This window comes from Stegodyphus dumicola, chromosome 8 (assembly GCF_044657685.1).
Source record: "Stegodyphus dumicola isolate Sdum_Otavi_A_Nest chromosome 8, ASM4465768v1".
Taxonomy (NCBI): domain Eukaryota; kingdom Metazoa; phylum Arthropoda; class Arachnida; order Araneae; family Eresidae; genus Stegodyphus; species Stegodyphus dumicola.
Genome location: NC_140775.1, coordinates 139,765,745 through 139,792,144, shown reverse-complemented (window position 1 = coordinate 139,792,144; position 26,400 = coordinate 139,765,745). Strand labels below are relative to the sequence as shown.

Sequence of the window (26,400 nt, the reverse complement as noted above, 5' to 3'; positions counted from 1 at the left end):
AAATGTACCCAAGACCGCAATTTTGGGGTGGGTGAAATAAGTTGACATGATTTGGAGTCTGGCTAATAAAATAGACAAGTTGTCCGACAAAGCATGTGGTCTTACAGAGCCATTATAGCATACGAATTATTTATTGATTGATTTCAATTTTGAAATGAGTGTTGTTAATTAATCTCTAAGCAATTCTCACTTTCTTCAATTCAAATTCTTCAATTTTTTTGGCTGTAATGCAGTTCCTTATATATATGGTCTTGTATATATGTGTAATATTGCCAATTATACTTTTGAATATTTTTTATTATTTGATGCACTACTTTCATATATTTGCAATATCTGAGAAATGTCTTGCAGCTCTGTGAAGATGATTGTGTGCAGTTATGTGGAAATAATGAGTGATATGTTTACAATTTTCTAAAATATTTTTGGGCATAATGAACAATGCATTTAATTTTTTGTATTTGTTTCAAATTAAAAGTTTTTTTAATATTTTTCAGGTGATGCTATAAAATATTTGGTGGAGAAAATAATTTACATGCAAAAAGTAAATCCTTATGAATCAGTGAGAATGTCTAATTCATCATTTCAACTAATACCAAAAAAGCCTGTAAAAAAGAGGAAATGCTGTTGAGCTTCAAACCAGGGAAAAAAATAATTGATTAAAATTTCATGGATGTACAAGAAACAGGTTGTAAAAGCTGAATGCTGTTGTCATAATATCATCATTTGTGGTGAGATTGGTTGTGCAGTGTCGTAGAAAGTTGTTATTCCAAAGATATTCTCAAGTTTTTTTGAACAAAGTTAAGAAGTTTTTCTATTTCATTCCATTTTATTTCATATTTTTTCGTATGTTTATCATTCTTTATATGTAAGTGTTCTGTGCCATTAATTTGTGTTCAAACTCTAGAGCTTTTTTAAGTAATTGAGCCAAAGAAAGTTCGAATTATTCTTCAGTGGGTTTTTTTTTTACTTGTGCATAAATTTATGAGTAAGCATATCAGAATGTATATGAAGTGTATATAAATAGTAAAGCTAGATTGGCCATAGTTTTTATAGCGTTCATGTTTTTTAGCTCTTATTTTCTTATAATAATTGTAGAAATAAGATATGATTACACCTGCAATATTAATTATAGTGATTACTTTTATTGCCTGGAAAGGAATGAAACTGAATTTACAAATCACTGTTCTGTAATTTAAAATAATGTGTAATAAATTTAAATAAATAATTATGTTCATTCTATATATATTTAGTTGGAGAAATATCTAAACAAATTTTGTAATGAAAGGCTGACAATTTTTTCTGTTGCATGATTATTATTGTATTTATTATAACTGATATAAACTTTGCCATAATTTTCTTTTTATTATAGTCAATAATGATAGCTGTTTTATTATCAAGAATGCCAACAGTTGAGGCAGATAACACAATTGCCCATTGTTGTTTATAAGACTGTGTTCCTCAAAAAGCTAAATATAATTTTGAAGTGTATGTCATGGTCTTGACACACTGCTGTATTTGTATTACTCTTTAGGTTGGAACAAAAGATCAGTTTTTAATTTAAAGAATCAAAATGTTAAATGATTTTGAATCTAAAAATATTTTTTCAAACAGTGTTTAGTATTGTTTCACTATTGCTGCCCTGCATAAAAACTTAGTTTGGAGAAACATAGAGTATAATTAAAATATTATACTTTTCATCTATTTGAAATAGAATGCTTCTTTTTCTACTGTCTTCTTTGCCATTAATAAAATTCCCAATCAGTGTCATTGATTTCAGTTGTTATTTCAGAAGTTTGTCTCTTCAAATCTGAAATCGATGCAGAGAATGCATTGGCTTTGAAACATAATTATTTTATTTGCTTCAGGTGACTATCACTTTTTCGAATAAAATTTTTTGCATTATTTTAAATGCCTGTAACTTCTATAAAGATAAAAATATTAATTCGATATTTATATGCTATATTATGCAATTAATTCAACACTGGTAGCATGTTTCTAAACGATACATAAAATCTGAGGTCAGTCTAGCTTTAACTATTTAAAATATCTGTGGCACATTATCATAATTATTTATATCACATATCATTGCATATCATACTTAAGCTGTTAAATGTTTGTTTTTATACAATTCATTTTCATAAAAGTATGCATATTTTATAATATGTAAACTAACATTTAATTTTAGCAGCATCTGTGTTAAGTTTGATCTGTATTGATATTCAGACGCACAATGTCAAAAATTTTTTATTTCCTGCAGTTGTTGTTTTATAGTCCTGTATTGCATATTGATAGGCTTGAGAATGTAATTCCAAGAATACCAAAACTTGCATAATTCTTTGCAAATCATTGCTTTAAAATTAGGAATGTTTATCTGAATAATGAAAATAAAGTTTACCTTTCAACCTTACGTTCTTCTCTGGAATTCATTTAGGTATTTCTCAGTGCTGTAGTATATCAGTTCCACATTTACTGCAGAAAAACCTTGCTTGACATTAATTATTAATCATTCAACTGACTTGCCCAACAGCCAAGGGTTAAGCTCCCTAAACCCTAAAGTTAACAAAGATATTATGAGTAAATGGTACTTTCTGGATTATAATTCTAGAATGATCCATCTAATTTCTAACTTGACTCCTTTTCTTCTTATATGTTACTGTTCGAAATGTGTAGACACATAAACAGGAAGATAATTTTAAGTTAATTAAGGCTGATTGCCTAAATTTTTATTGAATATTCAAACAGTGAGTTTATTATAAAATATGTGTTTTTAATATAAGTTAAAATATCTGGATAATGCTTGACATTTTCATCTTTCACAGTTGGTGATAATTGACAATCACTTTGTCAAGATTTTGGCAAAGTTTGAAATTTTGTTCCATTTCAAAATTTCCTTGGCCTGGACTGCATAACTGAAAGTTAAATGCTCTTTTTTTAAGTTATTATCTTAATCTACTTTCTTTATGAAGTTGGACCACAAACTGAAGAGTCTTCTTTTCCCCCCTAACAAAAAGAGTCCCATGTTTCTTAATGTCATTATAGTTGATTATTACACTAAATTCATGTTCAGCAAGATTTTCCTGTTTTAATTTGCAACAATCAATATATTAAAATAAAATAAATATATTAAAACTCCAGCAAATAGCATCTCCTTTGAATGTAAGTTAATTGATCATTTTTAGAGTAAGGTGAAGTATAAGATAGTAATGCATAAAAAGTATGTTACATACCATACTGGCTAAAATGTATGGTTTGGAGTAAAGTGAAAAGTTTCTTGGAAGTAAAATTGCGTAATTAAAACTATCACAGTAAATCAACGCATTAACTATTTAGAATGTTGTAGTATATCATAATGCTATTGTAAATACATTTATAAAACATTTCTATTAATATAAGATGTTGTATCAAACAAACTTTGAATTATTTCATAAATCATAAAGTTTTGTGCATGAGAAAAGAAACAATTATTTTATATCTAAAAGTGCTTTTTTTTTTTTTTTTTTTTTTTAAATAGTACTTTCCCCTCTGACAAGGTTGTAAAATTTGCAGTGTTTTCATGAACTTGAAATGAAATATAAACATGAATCGTGTATATCTATTTAAATTTCAAATTCTTTTTTAATGTGGATCTGCGAATTATGTTAGAAAAACTGAGAACCAGTATATTTCTCTGTACTTTATTGTTGTTAATTTCCTCTCTTGGAATATTAAATTTTATTTTTCACTAAATTAAAGCTATTAACTGTAAAAATTTGCATGTTTAAAAGTTCCATCCTTGTTGTGAAAAATAGTAATATATTGCAGGTTAAGGAGTCCTTATGTTTGTCACTATTGTTGGAAATGCTTATAAATTTAAAGTTGTTGGACTTAAGTGGGCATCAAGCTGAGATTCTTTGTGGGCTGACTAAAAACTGTTATTTCTGAAAAATGTGATCAAATCTTATATTGTTGAAAATTTTATCATATAATGTTATAGTTAATGAATAGGTGTGTTTGTTTTCTCCTCACTCAATAAATATGAATGTTCAGATGTAGGAATTTAACTTGTCCTTTTCTGTAAAAATATATGATTTCTGTTTTTCTGTAAAATATATGATTATGTTGTGTCTGAAAAAATAATCTGTAGATTATTTTAATATTGATATGGTTTTTGTATTTAATTGAAGTCTTAAATTTAAAGCATTATTTTATATGGTATTTGCATGATCCTTAGAAATATGCACTGAACTTCCATACATTCCACTTATAGTATTAGAGTATTTGTAAATAGATAAAATTTTAGAAATTATATAATTGTATATATAACAGTTGTGAAAATGTATTGTCAGTTCCAATCTGTTTATAATTTAAAAATTTGTGATGTTATGAAAGATACATGAAATGTTTTCCATTCCTCTTCCATTTTGAATTCCATTTTTTCTGAAAGGTCAGACCAAGCTACTAAACATTTCAATAAACATAATATTAAAATAGAAAGACTTGTACCATATAATCAGTATTTTTTCCAAAAATAAAGATTATTCATCTGCATTTTAAAAATTATTAGTATGATTAGTATTAAAACTAATGACAATTGTGTGTGATGCAATAATATTATAATTTTATGAAATATATGAATTTATTTCATGGTTATGAAAGAACTGACTTACTTGCGCTTAGTCGGAATTGACATTTTTCATTTAGGAGTATTCATAAAATTCTCCTTTCCTGCTTATTGTTCATGTCTCTTTGTCCATATTTGTGTCTTCAAAAATATTCATTTTAGCTTTGTTAAGATTTAACCTTTTTAAATTAAAAATAATGTAATTTTGAAACTCTCAGTTTTCTTTTCTGTTCGATTAACAGAGCTGCCAACTTTCCTGTTTTTTTTTATAGATCTCCAAATTGTTATTTTAATTTATTTGAATATATATCACTTCTTTCAAAAATGATTTTAGAAAAACTGTCAGCTGGGAGTGCTATAAAGAAACTTTTGATGGCAAATTATTTTTTTTAAAAAAAAATTTCAGTGAATGCCATCACTTTAAAATTGTGCAAATTCTATTTTATTTCTGAGTGATTTACAGCAAAATTTATGAATTTTTATTCTATCTATTCTGTTTTAATGTGTTTTATGAAGACTAGATTTTACTAATGTTTAATGGGTAAATATTACAATTTAATTTTACTTTGCCTCTTTAAATGAGTTTATCCACACGTTTACATGCAATTAAGGTTTTTATTTTTATCACATTATAAAATGTGTTAAATAAATGCATTTCTTTCCTCCTTAGGTTTTTGTCAATATGAAATTTTAAGAAAAGTACAAAATAAAAGGAAATATCAAAAAAATATATATAAAGTAAAATTTAGAATTATAAGTTAAATCTTAGATTAATATATTTTGTCTTGGAATCATCTTATAAACAAGAACAAATTTCTTTATTTGGAATCCTTTTGAAGTTGCAACACGCACAAGTCTCCAGATTTTTTAAATTTCAGAGTTGGGAGTTATAGATTAGTCAGACTTATGATTTCCCTCTCCTTGAAAATGGTTTTGAAATTCAGAAAGATCATTAAACATAGGTTTGTAATTTACATGTCAAAGCAACTTAAGTCAGGATATTACTCCATTTCTTAAATCACCAGTGTTATGTATTTTTTAAATTATAGGTATGAAGTACTTAATCACTGTAAAATTATGTAAATATAAATTTTATAAGCCTGAAAATTAATGCAGCTGCTCATGATCACTTGTTGACTAAAGTATCATTGACAAATCAAAATATCAGTAAAAAGTTTTTAGATTTGGAGTGCCTGAGTAATATGTTCCTTGACTGTTTGTTTATCTTGATTATTTTTATTCGTAAATAATTGAAGGCTGTAATTAGTAAATCATTTTAAAAATAAATTATCTGTTATAACTTTTCAATTCAAAAATATTTATGAACTGAAATATTCCTGTGGAAAATTTCAAGTTTTATGTTCAGATAAAAAGCTGAGAAAATTTAATTTAACAAAGTAAGTAATTTATTTCATGTTTCTGTTGCATAGAATTTTAACATGCAAATGTTACTGATGTCTGTAGTTTATCAGTGGTATAGAAATACAATTTGTAAGTAGGTTTTATAACATTAAGCTTATGTGACTTTTGAAAACCAAATATTATATATTTGTAGTTGTATTAACAGAATGAATTAGTATAAACAGCATGTTTATGAATTAGTAAAAATGTTCTTACAGGGAAAATGTTCTTCTAATACAGTGAATGGTGCTTGGTTTTTTTTTTAACCTTAATTTAAGACTATTGCTTTTTAATTTATGGTGTTTAGTTAATTTGATTCTGTATAAATGTATGTATAGTTTATGAATTTACATCTGATTTAATATTCTTCCAAACCAAGTACTTAACATAATTTTTGTATGATGATACTTTTATTTTACATGAGCTTTTATTAAAAATCATGAAATATACTATCTTTAATTATCTCATTGTAGAAATGTATATTTTATCTGTATAAAACGAGCTTAATTGTTTTTGTTATTTATTTCGTGTGCATGCAGATTTTAATAAAGAAAACCTTTTTATTTTTGGTATTAGATAATAGCTCTATTTTTATGTTTTTAAAAAACAATATAAAGTTAAATTAAACATCTCTATTTTTAATCTGAACAGTTTTCAAGCTATTTATACATGCAGCTATATTCTATAGTAGTTTAAATTTTTTTTACTTTGCAGTTCGGTAGGAGAAACTTCTATTTGTTATTGTTTCATATAACCTGTTTTATTCTTTGTAAATAGTTATGTTCTTGCAGTTAAAAAGTCTTTCTTATGTGTTTCTGTTATTCAAAATTATCATTTCTGTGTAAACTTATATTCATTCTTTTGGAAAGCTAAAAATTTCTTTTGTTTTTTTAATTTGTGCTTTAAAAATTTATTCATCTGATTTAAATTCTCTATTTAACTGTAGCATTCCTTTTTTTTTTTTTTTTTTTTTTTTTCAAATACTATATCAAAATATGACTGTGATCTCTAAAATGTCCTAAGAATCATTAGATAATATTGATATTGCATTCAAAAAGATCATTTTAGTTTTATTACATAAGGGTGTTTACTTTTTCAAAAGTTGCAAGATAATCCGTCCACGTTATTCTCTTTTGGTGAACTTTTTTAATTGATGTTTTCAATATATTTATGTTGAAATTTCAATATATAATGTTCCTTATTTGTTTGAAAAAAAAAAAAAAAAGAAAATAAATACTTTTAATATTTCTTTGTTGTTTTGTTTTTATATTCTTACATATATGCATCACTTTCTCTTTCAGAAGTATAAAATACAATGTGTTTTTAAGTTCTTGATTAATTTTTATGCATAGAGAACTAGTTAACAGGAGCCAGTGACATTCATTCCAGTATCATTGAAGAATGGGCTATATGTGTGGCTACTGAAGTCTTTATGGGCTTTTATCCAGCACCAGTAGATTGTATGATCAAGAGTAAATGCCCATCTCTTACACCAAAACAACATTTTCTGTTTTTTGATCTTTTGAATATATATTCATTCTCATACCTCTGTAGCAGTTAAGGGGCTTCAAAATAATTTGTTATTGTTACTAATCCTCCTGATCTAAACACCAATCAATCCATGAATTTTATAATGTCCAAAACTACTTTTGAGGCCTTTAGCACTGGTGACATTACAAATTTACCCATTTTCTGTTTAATTTTTGATGGCCCTTTATTGTTTTCTCCCACCTAACATAAAACACTCAATGAAATGTCTTTGGAAATAATCTTAGAGAACTGGTTATTTTCATTACTGTCATTGTTTGTTTATAATCTATGTACTTTCAGAGAAGTATTTCATTTTGTAACAAATATAATAATTGTATTAAGCTTTCACTATTAGAGAAATTAATAAAAAGATGTTATTAATATATACATTGATATGTTTGGTTTTCTGTGTACAAGAGGTAGAACGTAGTTTCCTAACTTGGGAATTATTACCCACTATGCACATTGAGAAATACACTTTTTGGAACAAAGATTTACTTAATTATACAAATATTAAAGTTAAAAATCTTCACAAGTATGTAATTTCATCCCTTCATATAAGTTGATACAAGTATCTGAAACCATAACAAATTCAGAATACATATGATACAGTGATATGTGGATTGAAATAGCATCATCATTCATTATATCATGCTCTAAGTATTATGACAGGACTATATATTTTAATTATTTTTTTATTGGATACTTTTTAAACATTACTCTAAATGTTTTCAGGAGTCTTAAATCCATACTACTCTGAAGTTGGCAGAGGCTGAGCATTGTAAAGGCACTGAACACTGGTAGTTTGATTCCAGGTGAATGGGTGCATTGGTGGTTTTTCACATGTGGATGTAAGCTAGAGTCTTATGAAAATTCCTCCTTGAAGATAATTCCCTCCTTGGGCAGAATAGCCCTTGCACTATCCTCAAATATATCACCGCAAATTAATCACCTTACCATTTTGTTTCCAAAATGCATGATTAGTTTTAATGATTTCATTCAGTGTTAGTGTAATAAATATTTGTAAAACTTTATGGATTTTTAATTCATTTAAATGACAAGTGATATATCATAGTTGCAAGAATAGGAAGTTCTGAACAAACTCAAAGTGAACTGTGAGTCAAAAGGTTAAGAAACTATTCTATAAAGAAACTACTTTTTTATAAAATTGTTTGCATTATTAACAATGCTTTTTGATTATGTTTGCAATTCAGATATTATATGGTGAACTAGTTGACTTCTACTGAAGCAGTGTTCCTTTTCATTAGAGACATGTTATCTTGAGACACATTTAGACTTTATGCAGTAACTTGTAATTATCACGTGGAAGTACTTTACTTTAATAGCTATAAATGGAGAGGAAAATTTGCAATTTATTTCAATTTAAATAATATTAAATGCAAAAGGATGCTTAATACATTTAATTTTCCCATAGTTATGAAAATATATTATTTAACAAAAGTTTTAAGTTGTGTTTTATAGAACTTATTTTAAAATATGGAACTGTTTTTGTTATTTAATACATTTAAAAATTACACGATAATAAGAACAAATTTAGGAAAGAATAAAAAAATTAAGTTTATAATTGTCAGCTCCTTTAGCAGATCTTTTTAGTGACATTGATAAGCTCTTAAGTGACTTTTCCTATGTAATGTAAATTCCAAGTAACTTTCCTCTAATAAATCATCCGTAAAAGCATATACATTGCAATAATTAATAAATTTGTTTCATTTAATTTTTCCGTATAATTTAAATAATTGTTAAGCTTTCACAAAAATTGTATAGTCTGTAATGGAGCTGACCAAATTCTATATCTAGAATACCCTATAAACTTGGACAGTTTAAAAAAAATATCTCATAAAATCACATTTGTTACAGCAGTCATCTCAAATCCAGTTTGAAAAAGCATGCGGTTACCGAAGCACTTTTATGTGGCCTACAAATAAATATTAAAATAATAATCCTCATAAATTAATTAGCATTATTATGACAAAAATTTGAAGAAAGGTTTGGAGTGCTATTTTCGTTATCAAAAACAAACGTGATTATCACCCCGTAAAATCTAGAAATTTATCTTATTAATTTGCACTGTGATATAAATCTTACTCGTACATTTGAAGACAAATTTGGCTAACTTTTATTGGTACCTGTCGAAAGATAAATATCCTCAGTTACCAATTTTTGCAATAAGAATAATCCTTTGTTTGAAAATACATTTGCACGAGGAAAGTTTTTTTTTCATAGCTAAATTTTAAAATTCGTAAAGAAGTAGATTGCTGATGAATATCTACAGTTTATGATGAAGATTACTTCCTAGTAGGGGTGCAGCAGGTAAAAGTAGGCGGGCAGCCGGACTCTCGTGATATTGCACCTAAATATTTTAAATTCATTGTAAGTACTTTTTATGCACTTTGTCATACGTAAGCACTTAGTGAGCATGAAATAAAAATTTTATTAATCATTGAGCATTTATTTAATTTGGAGGGCAGCCAATGGCCTAGGAACTACCCCTCTTCCTAGTAATTTTCTGCCAAGGTTACAAACTTTATGAAAATCGAAACGCCATGATATGTATCTGAAAGGTGTAGTAAGAAAAAATGAAGTTTGTAATTGTTTACACACAATTTTTTTTTTTTTTTTCTTCTGTAGAATGTAATAAAAGTAATAAATAATATAATAAATTTAAGGAAAATAATAGGTTGTCATTAGTTATTCTCAAGTTTTGTCCCTCTTGTGAAGTTTTTGTACATTTCTTTTTAGTTTAAGAGCAAGTTATTTAGTGGTTAGTTCAGTATATTACAATTTTTTGAATAAGTGGCAACCAGAAAGCTTTAATATTTACCTGTGAATATATTTGAATTAACAAACTGTGATCAACAGGAATTTCTTGCAGAATTAACTAACCATGACCAACTTTTAGATTTCAGGTAGGAAATAAGTGTAAATTTGAAACTTGATACCATGGTGTTTAGAGCATGGATTTACACAAGAAGATTTACTACTCCCCTTCCCTCCAAAAGAATAAATAATAGTTCAAATGCGTTACTGGTATCGCATTTTAAACAGAATAAGAAAAAAATAGATACTAACAATGTAACAGTCATCTTGAGCTCTGAATTGCATTATTTTTTTAATTGATACATTTACATAATTGCTCTATATTAGCATTACAATATCACCTGACAATGAAAACGTGAACAAAAGTGTACCTTATAACAAGGGGAGGGGGAAGGAAAATGCTTCGGTTTTGAAATACACTATTTTTTAAATGTGCTTAAATTTATGGTTATACTCAGAGCCAATTTAAGAAGGTCCGCACTATTGGCCATCAAAATTATTTTTTCATAACATTTAGGAATAATAAACACTAGTCAGGTTAAGACTATAATAATATAGAACGCAAATTATATTTATTAATATTCTTGCAAATCGAATAACTGGGCTTAGATGTTGATTTCAGTGGCATTTTGAATATATTCTTTCATAAAATAATTTTTGTTGATTAAATTTTTAAGTTTTAGCTATATCCAGTGGTGTAGCTAGAACTCTTGGGCCCTGTACAAAAAATTTTCCTGCCCCCCCCCAAATAAATTTACTACGCTTAAAAAAGGGGGGAGAAGAAAGTCTAGATTTGCAGAGATTTTTAAATAAAACACAGTAAGTTTTACATGCAAGTATATTTCGAGTTTCTATATAAAATCTGCATCAATCCAAGTTTTTTTCACTTAATTTAGCAAGCTAGTAACTAACTGGTTATGTTATAAACTGACAGACAACATGATAGGTAAATGTACAAAAAAGAAATTACACTAATATATAGCACACTGTGATCAACTGAGCTTACGAACATAACTTATGCAATAATATACAAGTCATACATAAGAACTTTTATAATGTAAATGATACATTTGTTAAATATAAAACATATTTATCATAAATTTCATAAAGAAAACTATTTGAACATACAATTTTTGTAGAAAATATGTATGGTAAAGTTTTTCCCCCTTTCTTTTAAAAAAAACTTTTTGGTACACTAAACTACTCGAATACATGATTTTTATATGTGTTTTAAGTTTAAATATGTAAATGTAGTTCAGCAGGACAATCAATGGCCCCCTAAACCTTCGGCTCCCTATGCGACTGCATTCCTTGCATACCCTTATTTACATCACTGGCAGTATCATATATTACAATGAACGCCTCGGCACGAAATAACAAAATTAATAAAAAATTTTCTCTGGTATGTATGGTTGATGTTTGTAACAAGTTTTGTAAATATAGTCAAATGTATAAAAAAATATGTATATCATCAGTCAAGTTCACAGCCAGTTATAGAAGAGGGGAAGATGGTTGGTGTTGGTGTATTTAATTATGGCAAAGCACACGAGGGCTATCTGCCTAAAGGGAGGGATGCCTTTCGTGGAGGACTTTCTAAGGGAAACTGGCTCGTATACACGTTACACATGGGGAAAACCACGAAAACGCCCATGCAGCCAGCCCGTTCGCGGGATTCGAACCTCAGACCGAACTACCAGTGTTCAGCGTCTTTACCGCTCGGCCGCTGGTGGGCTAAGCGGGGAAGATGACGCTCTGAATATATTTTGTTTTTTCGAAACTACAAGAAATTTTTCTAGTTAATCTTACTTTAGGGGTTCGAATGGCTAATTTGGACATTCATTATTTTGAATTCGAAAAAAAAAGAGTTAAGGTTCCACCGAGATTTGAACTCGGATCGCTGGATTCAAAGTCCAGAGTGCTAACCATTACACCATGGAACCCCTTCCCATGCCGGGAATCGAACCCGGGCCGCCTGGGTGAAAGCCAGAAATCCTAGCCACTAGACCACATGGGACTCAGGTGAGGCTATCTAGGAACAGCTGTTCCGCGTAGCAATTCTCCATGCAGAGAATCTTGGTGTAAAAATAGCTTCTTGTTTCCTCGCAGGTGACAGTTCCACGTTTTAGTGCAACTTAATGTGCAAAAACTCGTGCAGTGTATTCATGTTAAATTCTCAAAAGTACACAAAATTAATACACAGAACGAGAATGATATGAATATAAAAAAAATTCAAACATCGGTTTAAACTATTGCACTGCTGAAAGAGGTCAGAAAAAGTCATCTTCAGTATAAACAATATATATTCTTCGCGTGGTTCCTCCACGCTGTTATTATCTAGTAATTCAGTTTCTTTGTGTGGACGATTTCAAACCCTAAAGAACTATCTGGCTGCATGAGGCGTTCGTGATTTTCTTCTTATGTAATGCAAAAAGCATACCCCCCTCTTTAAAGTAGATAACTTTTGCGACCAATTCAACCAGCCAAAAACAGTAAAAAATCTCAATACAAAAGAGATTTATGGAGATAAAGATCGTAACAAACGTGCCACTCATTATTTTTCAATATATTATGAAAATAATTCTTGATGATTGAATATTTTGTATTATAAATAGATTTTCAGTTATTATTTATAGATTCTGTAACCTTATAATATTGTCAATTATATATTAATAGTTTGTCAAAAATATATTCATTATTAAACTGCCTAACTTATATGAGGTTTATTGCTTTTTAACCTGACCTTTTCGGTAATTAAGTTACAGAAAATACAAATTTAGAGTTTTATGCTGATCTTAAGATTTAACAATTAAAAAAATTTTTTTTTTTTTTTTTTTTTTTTTTTTTTTTGGAGTACGTAATATGTAAGGTTTTGAAACTTCTTTTATTCACCGCTGTAAAACAGCAAATGTTCATGATTATCAAATGGCTATAATATAAACTAAATATACTTTAAATTATATCGATTAAAATTATCATTAAAAAATGAAATACAGGTTTAAATTATTAGTCCAAAGGAACTATTGTTTTCGTTTTGCGATTTTGCGTTGAATCACTATAAATGTCGGTTTCACTTTTCAAACTATTGCTACCAAATGTTAGAGTCCTGAATTATATCTGAAGAAATTAAATAATGAAAAATCTGCATAAATGTATGTATATTTCTCGCACTGTGATAAAACAACGGTACATAGAGCCATCGAATTTTGAATGACGTAATCCTCCTACGAATATGGGCATGTGGAAGACCAAATTTGAAATTTGGAATTCCTTTTATTATCGATTTCATATTTTGTAAAACTTTAAACGAATTTTGTATTAACAAATTAAAGGATTTCAAAGCGAGCAATGGTTAGACTCTACAGGAAAAAAAAAAAAAAAAGAAAAAAAAAAAAAAAAAAAAACTTTTTATCTCCAGCGTGTATCGGAAATTCTAAAGATATGCTCATTTTAAAATTATTTTGCGACATTGCTATTGAACTGAATTTTATGGTTTAAGTGCAAAGAACATGATATTTAATAAATAAAGGTAACACACAAAACATTAAAAAAACGCCCCTTTTGGACATAATTTAAAATCGGAAACGTTTCAGATTTTTTTTTCATAAATGTGTTCAGTGTTTTAAAATACCTCACTATGTTAACCAGTCATAATTAGAAATATAATTTAAAGATCTCATGCCACGTCAAATGAGAGCTCTCAGGAAGCTGGGTATTTGCCAAGCCGCGTGAATGCTGAGTTCAAAAACTTGTCTTGCCGATTGGAAGTATTCGCCAGATCATATGGATGATAAACGGCAACGTAGCGTAACGTAAAGTCACAAAAAATTTGGAAAGATTCCACGAAAGAAGTTTTTTAGTGTCAGTAATAATGTTGATTGTATCATATTACCATGTCTATTTAACTAAATTAATGGATAATATAATACAAATAATCTCTAGTTATTCGAACGTTTAATTACTTTACTTTTATTTGGGCACATATCGATGAAGATTCCAAGAAAAATGTAAATAAATTAAAATAAAGAATGTGGTGATCAGGGCACCATCTCCTTACAGAAGGAGCAACTCCTCCTTCTCCTGTAAGGAGGTGTTGATCAAGACCGGTACTTGGCATTTTTAGAGCCCGGTACAATCTCTGCTGGTCCTATATTTTGTTGCCCTGCACCTCCATAAATTCAAAATGGTTTGCTATCCCTAAATTCGGCTGCCTGGCGCCTTTTCTAAATTCTAACAATTTTATCATCCCTAAATTTACTGTTCTTGTAACGTTACGCTACTAAGGCATGTATCATTCACGTAACCTGGCAGACCGCAAGTTCTCTATTAGGTCTGTTATTACTCTGCTATCAGATTATTAATTAATCTGTTACAAAATTGGTCTTTTGTAAGACTTTTAATTTATTTTTCGAATTAAAACAGTATATCGCTTCAGTAATTGAGAGGTTTAAAACCAATATGCTTACTTCTTACGAATTTGCATTTTTGATAACGTCTCTAATTAATGTAATTTACCACATATGTAACTGAAACATTTAATGAACATTTGCGGCGTCAGTATAATTAGCAAAAGATACATCTAATATTATCTGTCTTGGAACAAATTAATCTTTCGCACATTACTTAATTATGAATCTGAATCTTACAAAAGCAATGTGAAAAATGCTAGATCTGCTGAAAATAGATATTGAAATAAAATAATTAGTACTTAAAAATAAATTCATTTAAAATAAGTGGTGTGAGGTTAAAGACTAAATGATTTAATTGAATATTCATTTTTTAATATGAAAATGAATTAAATGAACAAATCAATTATCCTAACCCATCACGGATACATTCTGAATAACTGAAAACTGAAACTGTTCTGTGTATAACAGGGCCGAAGAACTAGCATAGGGCTCCCCACGTGTGGGTTTTTCCACCCAGATCTGGTTGTTTTTCATTGTCTTCTAGGTTATAAATTTTTTTTTCACAAAAATATCTTATATCTAGGGTTTGTTTTCGGTCATTTCTGATTTGAAGTTAAAATTTATTTGTATTTCTTGTAAATACAATAAAATGTAATGATTTTAATAATAGTTTGTAATTTTCTTAATTGTATGTTCCAGCAGTACTTACTATAATTTGAAGTATTTCAAGTGTTTGTGTAAAATATTACAAATGTAAAGGGATGATCCAAATTTTTCGCAGGGTTCTACCGTATAATTTTGCTTGTGCTACTTACAAGCTGTAAGCGCAACCTATTAAGCAGGTCGGACTTTACTATACACACTTTCCTTATCGTTCATGGAATTATTATCTTATTTGATGAGATTTTTATATTTATATATGTGCTACATACTTTGAAACTGTGTGCTGTGCTACATACAGTACTTTGAAACTGTAGAGGCAATTTCTATTATATATTAATGAATTACTTCTTTGTTTATTATTATTATTACTTTATAGAACATATTTAAATTAGATTACTACTAACTAGCCCACAATCAGAGCCAGATTTAGACTTGATAAGGCCCTAAGCTATTTGAGGAATGGGGCCCTTTATAAATCTGTTATAATATATTTTGATACTATTTATACTATATTTTAATTTTGGGGGGGCCCCCAAGAAAGTGAGGGCCCTAAGCTATAGCTTGTGTAGCTTATATGTAAATCCGGCCCTGCCAACAATAACCCATAATGTCTGAAACTTGCTACCCACAAAGACAATTGAGTAAACGGTTGTATACTAAAAATTTTAGACATAAATGGCTAGAAGATCTGGATTCAAAAGACTAGCTGAAAGAAGACCATATTGAAAAAGGTAAACTTTACTATATTTGCTGGGAAATGAAATTAACAAATCTTGCCAACAAATCGATGTTACTAGCATGCGTAAAAAAGTACAGTTAAAAAAGTATACAGTTAAACATACAGTAAAAATACAGCTAAGATGCCAAAAAAGTAAATTTTATGGAAAAGAAGAAATAACAACTGCAGAATTGACAATTGCTGCACTCACTTCTGAACAGCAAATTCAATTTATGCAATGTGATCATATTATACCAGCATGTAAAAAAAAAAAAAAAAAAAAAAAATTCATGATAGCATTTTTGCAAAACATATTCAGATGTGGGCAAATAAAATGTCTTATTTTATACAAGATTGAACAACGTATAAAGTATTTCTCCCGCCTTCCTAGCGTGCCATCGTGGTGTAGTGGTTCTGCACGCTGGGTCCGTATTCCAGAGGTCCGTGGTTCGATTCCCGGCGAAGGCGATTGCTCATTTTTCATCTTTCTTGCTTCCAAAAATACCTAATGTCTCTACAAACCTATCAAGAAAAAATATGCTTTTCTAGCATATGCAGAAAACAATAAGTTTCAAATGATATATATAACATGAATATCTGTATTACAAGTTCTAATTGTTGATATTAGATATTTTGATATTCAATGTATTTCTAATAATTATGTGCATCTCCAAATCAGATGATGGTGGTTCAGTGGGTTTACTAATTTTAACACTTTTACATTTTAAACAATATTTTAATTACTATATACAGAGCGTATTCTTAGGCCGCCGCCTTCAACATGAACAAACTTTATTCTCTTACTAAGCGAGCAACAGCGCCCTCTAGCCTTTTTCTTCAAATTACACAACACTCCCCACCTGAACTCGGTGGAGAGTTCATCTTTCAATAATATATTCTAGAATATACAATTAATATTTCGACAATAAATCCTGGAGAAATGGTTAAATATAACAAACATGCATACATAATTATAAGCACATAAAATTTTACAAAACATTAAATGATACCTATCAGCAAGGTCAGAAGAATCAAACCTAAAAATACAAAATACAAACATTAGTTAAGTTCTATATTATATAACAATTGTATAGGCCTTTTTAAGGTACCAGTAGGTGTTTTAATTATGCAAGATCTTATTTTACCATCTCTGCCTGGCATTAATTCCAAAATTTTACCTATTGTCCAGAGATTTCTGGGATGTTTGTCGTCATGAATCAAGACAATATCGTTGATTTTAAACTGAGATGCGTTAGAGTGTGGAGGACAAATATTGGCAGATCTCAGATTAAAAAGATACTCTGATCTCCAACGCTTCCAAAAATGATTTAAAATATCTTGATGGTATTTATATCGTTTAATAATTGAATTTCTTGACCCAATCAAATTATTCGATGTTATTTTATTAGCAGGCAGAGATAGCAATCGTCTACCAACCAGAAAATGAGAGGGTGTTAGTGGAGAAGGTTCATTGGGATCGGTAAACACGTAGGTAATTGGTCTACAATTAATCATTGCCTCGATTTCAATGAGCACTGTTTCAAGCTCTTTCACAGTAAGGGATGATCGACCAATAATTTTTCGCAAGCTGGATTTTATGGTTCGTACCATACTCTCCCAAAACCCTCCCCACCATGGACCCCTCTCAATAATAAATTTCCAATTTATGCCTCTAGCAGAAAATAATTCTTTCACAGATGAATCACTCAAAGTTTTAAAAATATGTTTTAGTTCTTTATCAGCTCTTTTAAAAGTCTTGGCATTATCGGAATACACGGTGGTACACAGTCCTCGGCGAGCTAAAAATCTTCGGAAAGCTAGCAAAAAACTTTCAGTGCTGAGATCAGTTACTATCTCTATATGTAAGGCACGAGTGACCGCACACGTTAACAACAGCATGTAAACTTTACCTTGCCTGTCTTTCGTAAAAAATGGACCGGCGAAGTCCAACCCGGTCACAGCAAATGGAGGCGACTCTTGGATTCTGTCTGGAGGAAGTGGAGCGATATCCTGTACCCCAGGACGAGCACTATATCGTATGCATATCACACATTTTCTGATGACAGTCTTAACACGCTGTCTTCCCTTAATGATCCAATATTTGTCTCTGATCTGAGTTAGTGTCGAATTAACTCCAGCATGGAATACCCTTTCATGCGAGTCCATGATGATCAACTCGGTAAACTTGCATTTCGAGGGTAATAGAATAGGATGTTTTAAATTCTCGTGACAGTCTGCAAATTGAATGCGACCTTTCAACCGAAGAATTCCCTCCTCATCAAGCCTTGGATTAAGGGAGTAGATGGAAGAATCGAGAATTGATTTTTTATTTGATAACTTAATTATTTCCGCTTGATACGATTCTCGTTGCGTAATTTTTACCCAATAATGTTCAGCTGCTTTAATCTCAAAAGCACTTAAAGGTCCATTCTCTGTAGACCTTTTCCGAAGCCTCCCAATAAATCTAAATACATAGGCAGTAATTCGAAGTAATTTTCCTAAAGAACTGAATTTTTCTATATGCAAAATTGGGGATTCATTGTTAATTACAGGTGCAGTCAAAATAATACTTTTTCTTAACTCCAACGATTCTGAATTTGGTTTTAATTTCTTTTGTTTTGGAAAGTTTTCAATAGGAAAACGTAACCAGTGTGGCCCATGCCACCACAGATCATTCTTAACTAGTGACTGAGCACTAATTCCTCGAGTTAGTAAATCGGAAGGATTTTGTTTCCCTTCGCAATGGTTCCACAATTTGTTGTTGCATATACTCTGTATTTCTGTAGCACGATTGGCGATAAATGGTTTCCAATTATTTGGCGAACCTTTAATCCAAGTAATGGCGATTTCGGAATCACTCCAAAAATAAACATCCTCAATTAAATCACCAAACAATTTTTTCAAATATTTATACATTCGAGCAGCCATGAGTGCTCCCATTAACTCTAAACGAGGAAGCGTGATTGCTCTTAAAGGTGCAACTCTGCATTTCGACATGATAAAGGAAGTTTTAATTTTAGAATCACTCGTACAATATCTGAAATATGAGATGGCCCCATATGCTTTAGGACTAGCGTCCGAAAATAGGTGAAGGCTCATATTCATTGGATCGTCATCAAAGAAATTTCTCTGTATCGATATTTCAGTTAAATCATTAAGTTCCTCCCGCCAAATGTTGAATTTGTCCTTAATCTCTGCAGGAAGGACCTCATCCCAGTCAGAACCGGAACACCAGATTTCTTGCATAATAATTTTTGCCCGAATAACAAAGGGTGCAATAAATCCAAATGGATCGTATATTTGGGCGATGCTTTGCAAAAGTTTCCTTTTTGTAGCAAAATCGTTTCCAGTAGAAAACTCAATTAAATTTTTTAAATTTAACTTTATATCGTCTTCAATGGAATTCCAAATCATGCCTAAGAAATTCGATTCACTAGTTAATTTGTTATCTGATTCCTTAATCCCATCTGAGACCCATAAATCGTTTAATGCTTTAGAATTAGTTCTTAATTTTCTGAAATTCATCCCAGCATCCTTAAATATATTAACCGCATCTACAGATAACCGATATGCATCTTCAACCGTTCCTGCTCCAAAATATAGGTCATCGACATAGACAGAAGAATTTAACATTTGGAAACTGTCCGGCATTTTATCTTTATATTTTCGAATGTGATATTTCATAGTGGCGGCCAAAATGAAAGGAGATATAGTCAAACCGAAAGCTACGCGACACATTTGCATAATCTTAAAGGAGTCATTATTTTCATTAAACCAAAGAAATTTTAGAAATTTTCTATCACCTTCAGCAATTCCTATCATCAAAAAGGCTTTTTCAACGTCTCCACAAAACGCTATCTTAAACTTACGAAAATTTAACATAATGTCTAGTATATTTGGATTTAGATTAGGTCCCGATTCAAGGCAGTCATTTAACGAATTCGTGTCCTCTGTCCTTGAGCTAGCATCGTACACAATTCTTACCTTAGTAGTTTCACTAGGTCGTATCACTGCTCGGTGAGGCATAAAATATCCCAAATTTGTATCATTATTTGGACGTTCCTCCACAATTCCTTCTAATATCTGGTTCTCAATTATATTTTTATATTCCCGAAAAATCTCCGGAGTTTTACTTAGTTTATTGTGAAGGTTTGCGAATCGTTTCTTAGCTATCTCAAAATTATTTCCTAAATTATTTGGACTGTATTTCCAGATTAAATTTGCCTCATATCTTCCGTTTTTAAACTGCAAATTTCTTTCAAACTGGTCTACTATTTCGCAGTCAATATCGGAATAATCATCAGAATCATTAATTCCCATATGTTCTAATTCCCAAAAACCTTTTAAATCTCTCAACACAACAGTGTTTGTCATTACCGCTAAATTTTCAGAACAATTTTTGTTTGTTTTATTTTTCTCGATTCCTGCGGCAACCCAACCAAACACAGAACTGACTACGTACAACCCTTCAGATATTTTAATTCTTTCAGAATAAACTACATTCCAGAATTCATCCCCTCCAATTAATATCTCAACATCTATGTTATTTTTTCTTGCGCAATCGGCGATCTGCAACCCCATATGCTCCATGAAGTCTGCAATTTGTTTACTAGGCACACTGATGGACGCCGAGGAAATAACATCCGAGATCAAACATTCAATTTTTATTTTATTATTTTGTTTCCAATTCTGAATTTCGATTTCAACGACCGGATAGGAATGATTCATTGCCTTCGTCGCACCAAATGAATAAACAGAAAGTCTTTCATAACGGATTGGAGTAAGTTTTAAATGGTCGGCCAATTTTTTCGTTATAAAGGATCTGTGACTGCCTTGATCAAGAATTAATCTAGTTAATTTTGATTTATACTTAGAACAAGCATAAACTGTACAAGTTTGTAATAATATTTCCCTAGCATTGCAGTCATTATTATTATCACCTTGAGGAACGGAAGCAATCAATTTTAAGTTTTGAACTTTATTTCTTTCCTCAGAATTCAAAGTCAGAGATTCAGTTTCATTTTTGGAATAACCTTGTTCCGACTTTTTGTTTACAAGGGATTTATTAGTACAAATCGATTCATTGTGATACATACCGCCACATTTATTACATTTAGTTTTATTTCTGCACCTTTTTGATGTATGGAATTTTTTAAAACAAGAAAAGCAGCGGTTTTCGGATCTTAGTTTCTTTAATTTATCAGAAGCATTCACTTCGCATTTAAATGACTCGTGCAAATTATCACAAAAGATGCATTTTCGGTTAACTGCAGTATGAAATGCAGCCGTGGGTGTATTTTTTACATATTTTCTAGTTTCATATTTTGATTGATCGACTCGCGGAGGCACAGAATTTTTCCTTTCGCTTAATACTAGATTTGAAGCTTCCCTGCATTCTATTTCCGTTTTAATAAATTGTGTTAATTCCGAAACTTCAACTTTATCTTTCGATCCTCTTTGCCGATTAAATTCCAAAACTAAATCGTCCGGAATTAATTTTAATAATATTGGAATTAATAAATGTCCATATGAGCCAGAAGTTACTTCTAAAGTTTCCAAATTACGAATCGAAACTTCTAATTCGTCATATAATTTACGTAAAGCCTTTACGTTAGCAGAATTTTTAACGGCTTCTAAATTGAGAATTTTATTCATGAATGAATTAATGATCAGGTCTTTTCGACCATATCTGTCCTTTAGTAATGCTACACATCTATCATAATTACTTTCTGTTAACTCAAAGCCTGACACAACATTCGAAGCTTGTCCCGTTAAGAATGTTTTTAAGTATACAAATTTTTGTATTTTTGAAAGCGTTTCGTTTTTATGTATCGAATTTTCGAAACTATTCCAAAATTCATTCCATTGTTTGGGGTCTCCCCAAAATTTATCAATCATTAATTTTGGTAATTTCAGCGTACTACTCCCACTAGAACTGGAACTTACATGCAAAATTCCATTACCACTAGACTGGTTTAAATCAGAACTTTGGGGATTCCTCGCTGGCGGTACTGCGGTAACCGCACCTAGAAACTGCTTAATTTGACTACAAGCAATTATACATTTGTCATTGTATTCTTCGCTTATACTACAATCTTCTTCAATTAAGTTAACATCAATTAACTCTTGTATTTCATCATCAAGCGTTCTCAAATTATTTTTCTTTTCGGTTAATAATTCAAACAATTCTCGTAATTCTTTAATCAAATTTTCATCCCCTTCAATTTTTAATTTATCTTCAATCACTTTAATTAACCTACTAACAGACGATCTCAATGTGGAACGTTTACGTTTCAATCTATCTAACTTCTCTTCCATTTTATTTAATTTAAATACACCCACGACAGCAATAATAAATACTTACTAATGTACTACAAATAATCACTAAATAATTAATTTAAGATTTCCCTACCTTTATTTGGAATTCCATTGGCCCTTGAATATGAAATATCCATTGAAATCGAAACACTTGGATCGAACACCTAAAATCTTCACAAAGCCTTATTTCCTTACGCCGATGCACCATCTAATAATTTTGTGCATCTCCAAATCAGATGATGGTGGTTCAGTGGGTTTACTAATTTTAACACTTTTACATTTTAAACAATATTTTAATTACTATATACAGAGCGTATTCTTAGGCCGCCGCCTTCAACATGAACAAACTTTATTCTCTTACTAAGCGAGCAACAGCGCCCTCTAGCCTTTTTCTTCAAATTACACAACAGTATTAATGTTGTAGACGTGTTACTTGACAGTGCCATTGCCAAAAAATGTTACTTCAGAAGGGCTTTATTGGTCTGTAAAAGATCATTTCAAGGTAAAAAAAACATTCCAATAAGTAATCTCGTTGGTTTTGGAAGTAATGATTGTGCCACTTATGGTGAGTACTAAGCGTGAGTGTAGTCACTACTAAAAAAGATATATCATCAACATTTAACGTGGGATGCGTTTGTCTTTCTTTTGCAGAATGTACTAGTTATTCAGTCAAGGTACTACCATCGTATCTAGAAATATTTTATAAAAGCTATCTCTCATTATTTTCCTCGTAACAGCAAAAGTGCAAGATGTGATAGATAAATCACCAAATTAACATAAACACATTGGCTATTCCGTGGCTTGGTTTAATTTATTTGATTATGGCAAGGCAAAGCACCGCAAGGACTATATTACCTTAGGTTAGGAATGCCTTCATGGAGAACTTCCTATAAGAAATTGACTCGTACCGACGGATAAACTTACAAAAACGTCCATGCTGGTAGCTCGTTTCCTTGGAATTGAGCCCAGGTCGAACTACCAATGTTCAACGACTTTATCGATCGATGGTTGGTAGACATCCCGTGGTAGTGTAACAAAAATTATTATTGAACACTGAAATGAGTTAGTTTTTCAGTGTCAATCAAAAATGGGAAAAATTGGTTGTGAAAGGAATGTTTGCAATGCTATGATCACCAAAGGAACTAAACATAAGTTTCAGGTTTTAGGATATGTACTGGAGAAAATCAGCTATTGAATCTTGAATTTTAATCTGAGGATTTCATATTACATTTGCTTCACTGAGGGGCTTCAATTGGATATAAAAATATTCTTATTTTTTCCTTAAAAGAAGAAATTATTACTTCATGCAAGCTGGTTCAAATTGATCCTAGTAATGCAATAAATCATGAAGCTCTGAATGAAATATATTTGAGAGCCCGTTGTATGGCATATTAAATTCAATCTCACTTATTGACAGTGAAAGTATATTTAAAAAAACTATTGCTTAAAAATGTCTTGTTGAACTTGGTATTCTAAACGAAAACAGATTTTCTCTAAATGGTGAGGAAACCGTCGCCAGTCTGAATGTTCGTGACCGAATATGATCATACCAAATCGCCATCCTCAGTTTTCATTACAGCAATGCAGTTCCCTCACCTTGAAAATAAATTAGATCTAGATGATGAATACAGATAATTTCATTTAAATCAAGATTTAGATCTCTGTTAAAAAGCAATCCCTTGGTTTTGGCATCTGTTACGCAATGTGGAAAATGGCCTTTAATAATTCTGAATATGAGATTTTATCTAATTGTATGACCGTCTAACTATTTTACCTCATTCTCCGACTAGCGTAGAAAAAATCTTCTTCCGAGTAAAACATACGAAAACAAAACCCACGTCACTTAAACGAGAAAAAAACTGGGAAAGATTAACTAATGACAAAACAGGCGATACATAGATCTATCTAATCAAGCCTGTTATATATAGAAACTTAAATTAAATTTAATAAAAGTAATCATGCAAAGAATTTGTTATAAAAGATACGAAAAACATCTGGAAAAAATGAGAAAATTTCAATAAAATATATGTAGAGGGAACTGAAATGCGCTTAAAATTTTGATTACAATTAAGATAAAGACATTTATGAGTGTAAAGTTTTATCTTGTTTAGGTAGCTATACGATATAATGAATACTAAGTTCCTTTTTCTGGGTTTATTTAAGTTGCAATCTAAGTTTCTCTTTCTCTCTCTCTCTCTCTTTTTTTATTTGTGAATGGGAGTGCTGGTATGCAGAATAAGATGTTTCAAATGCAATAGAGAAATTATTATTCTGTGTACCATATCTCAAATAGCTTAGCGCCTTATCAAGTCTAAATTAACATAAAATAGAAATTGCCACTACAGTTTCAAAGCATTGTATCATTGTATGTAGCACACATATAAGTTTGCCTTTGGAGCAAAAATGTATCCTACTATTCTGTAATTGATATTTACTAAAGAAAAGTCTTCAAAAGTGAACTCTTTTAATTGCAGAAGAGATCTAGTTTTCTTGTCCTGATTTATTCGCCATTCCTGAGATCTAAACACTAAATCAATCATTTTATAAGCCGCCCAGACTGTATAGTGGTTAAGGGAGTCTACTGAAGGGTCCTGGTTCGAATCCCGAAGAAGGCGTAGATGTTTGTAAATGTATGGTGTCTTTGCGGTATGGAGCACTCTAAATATATAGCGAGCCGAAAGTCCTCTCCCGTCGTTTGGTGGTAGGGGAGAGGGACACCCCTGGGAGCTCTCTCTCAAAGTTGGGGTGTAAGTAGAAGTCCAACCTTCTTGATGCTCTGGCAACCATTGTTCCGTGAGATGCATGAACAAAACAACAATAATAATCATTTTATAACGCGGGAAAAAGTTGGCAAATTTTTCTAGGACTTGCGTGGAAGGTAATGAAAATTCATAACGTTCGCGCTAACAATTTTGCGAAAACATTCGGGGTAGAGCATTTACATGACATTTAGGGGTAGGTACTAAAATTAAGTGTCCCATAAATTTGAACACTTCAAAAAAAAACCTAATAAAGTCAAAATGGGTGTGTTGGAGTATGGTACATCTAAAGATTTAACACATAAAAGGACTTTTTTTTAACCATTAGAGTAAATATTAATTCAATTTATACCAACAGACGGAGGTCTTAGTATCACATTATAAAGAGAATACGAAAAAAAAAAAAAAAAAAAAAAAAAATTAGATACTAATAATACAGCAGTCATTCTGAGCACTAAATAGCACACCATTTTAAGTGATTATTTGTATATTTGCACGATATTAGCAGTAGAGAATCATCTGTCAATGAAAATCTAAACAAAAATATATTTAAAAATATATTAAAGGGAAAAAAGACCCTGTTCTGTAAATGGGTCATTTGCCCAAATTTATGGTACAGTCTATATACCAAGGGCCAATTTAAGAATGTCCACGCTATTGGTCATTCAAATTATTTTCCCCTAACATTTAGGAATAATAAACACTAGTCAGATTAAGACTATAATTAATATAGAACATAAATTATATTTATTAATATTCTTGCAAATCGGATAACTCTGGGCTTAGATGTCGATTTCAGTGGCATTTTGAATATATTCTTTCATAAAATAATTTTTGTCGGTTAAATTTTTAAGCTGTACTGTTAGCTGTACTCTGTATCATATATAAAAATGAACACGAAATAATAAAATTAATAAAAATGAAGAATTTTCTTTGGTATGTATGGTTAGTGTTTGCAACAAGTTTTGTAAATATAGTCAAATGTATAAAAAATATGTATATCATCAGTCAAGTTCACAGCCAGTTATAGAAGAGGGGAAGATGACGCTCTGAATATATTTTATTTTTTCGAGACTACAAGAGATCTTTCTAATTAATCTTATTTTAGGGTTCGAATGGCTAATTTGGACACTCATTATTTTGAATTGGAAAAGAAAAAAAAAATTA

At 30.4% G+C, this 26,400-nt stretch overlaps 1 protein-coding gene and 2 non-coding genes across 4 annotated transcripts in view; 1 reads left to right on the top strand and 2 right to left on the bottom strand.

Moving 5' to 3' along the window:
- LOC118186339 (ras-related protein Rab-32-like) overlaps positions 1-7,249 on the top strand; it is a 51,468-nt gene extending 44,219 nt beyond the window's left edge. For both annotated transcript variants that reach the window (XM_035356425.2, XM_035356424.2), the window contains exon 10: positions 495-7,249. In XM_035356425.2, coding sequence (XP_035212316.1) covers positions 495-628 — 134 coding nt within the window. In that variant the 3' untranslated portion in view covers positions 629-7,249. The remainder of the gene's footprint in view (positions 1-494) is intronic.
- A 4,988-nt stretch (positions 7,250-12,237) lies between these two features.
- On the bottom strand, positions 12,238-12,309 carry TRNAQ-UUG (transfer RNA glutamine (anticodon UUG)). Its single transcript has one exon. It is a non-coding gene; the product is annotated as a tRNA-Gln (tRNA).
- Positions 12,310-12,311: 2 nt separating this feature from the next.
- On the bottom strand, positions 12,312-12,383 carry TRNAE-UUC (transfer RNA glutamic acid (anticodon UUC)). The gene has a single exon. It is a non-coding gene; the product is annotated as a tRNA-Glu (tRNA).
- Between the last annotated feature and the right edge of the window lie 14,017 nt (positions 12,384-26,400).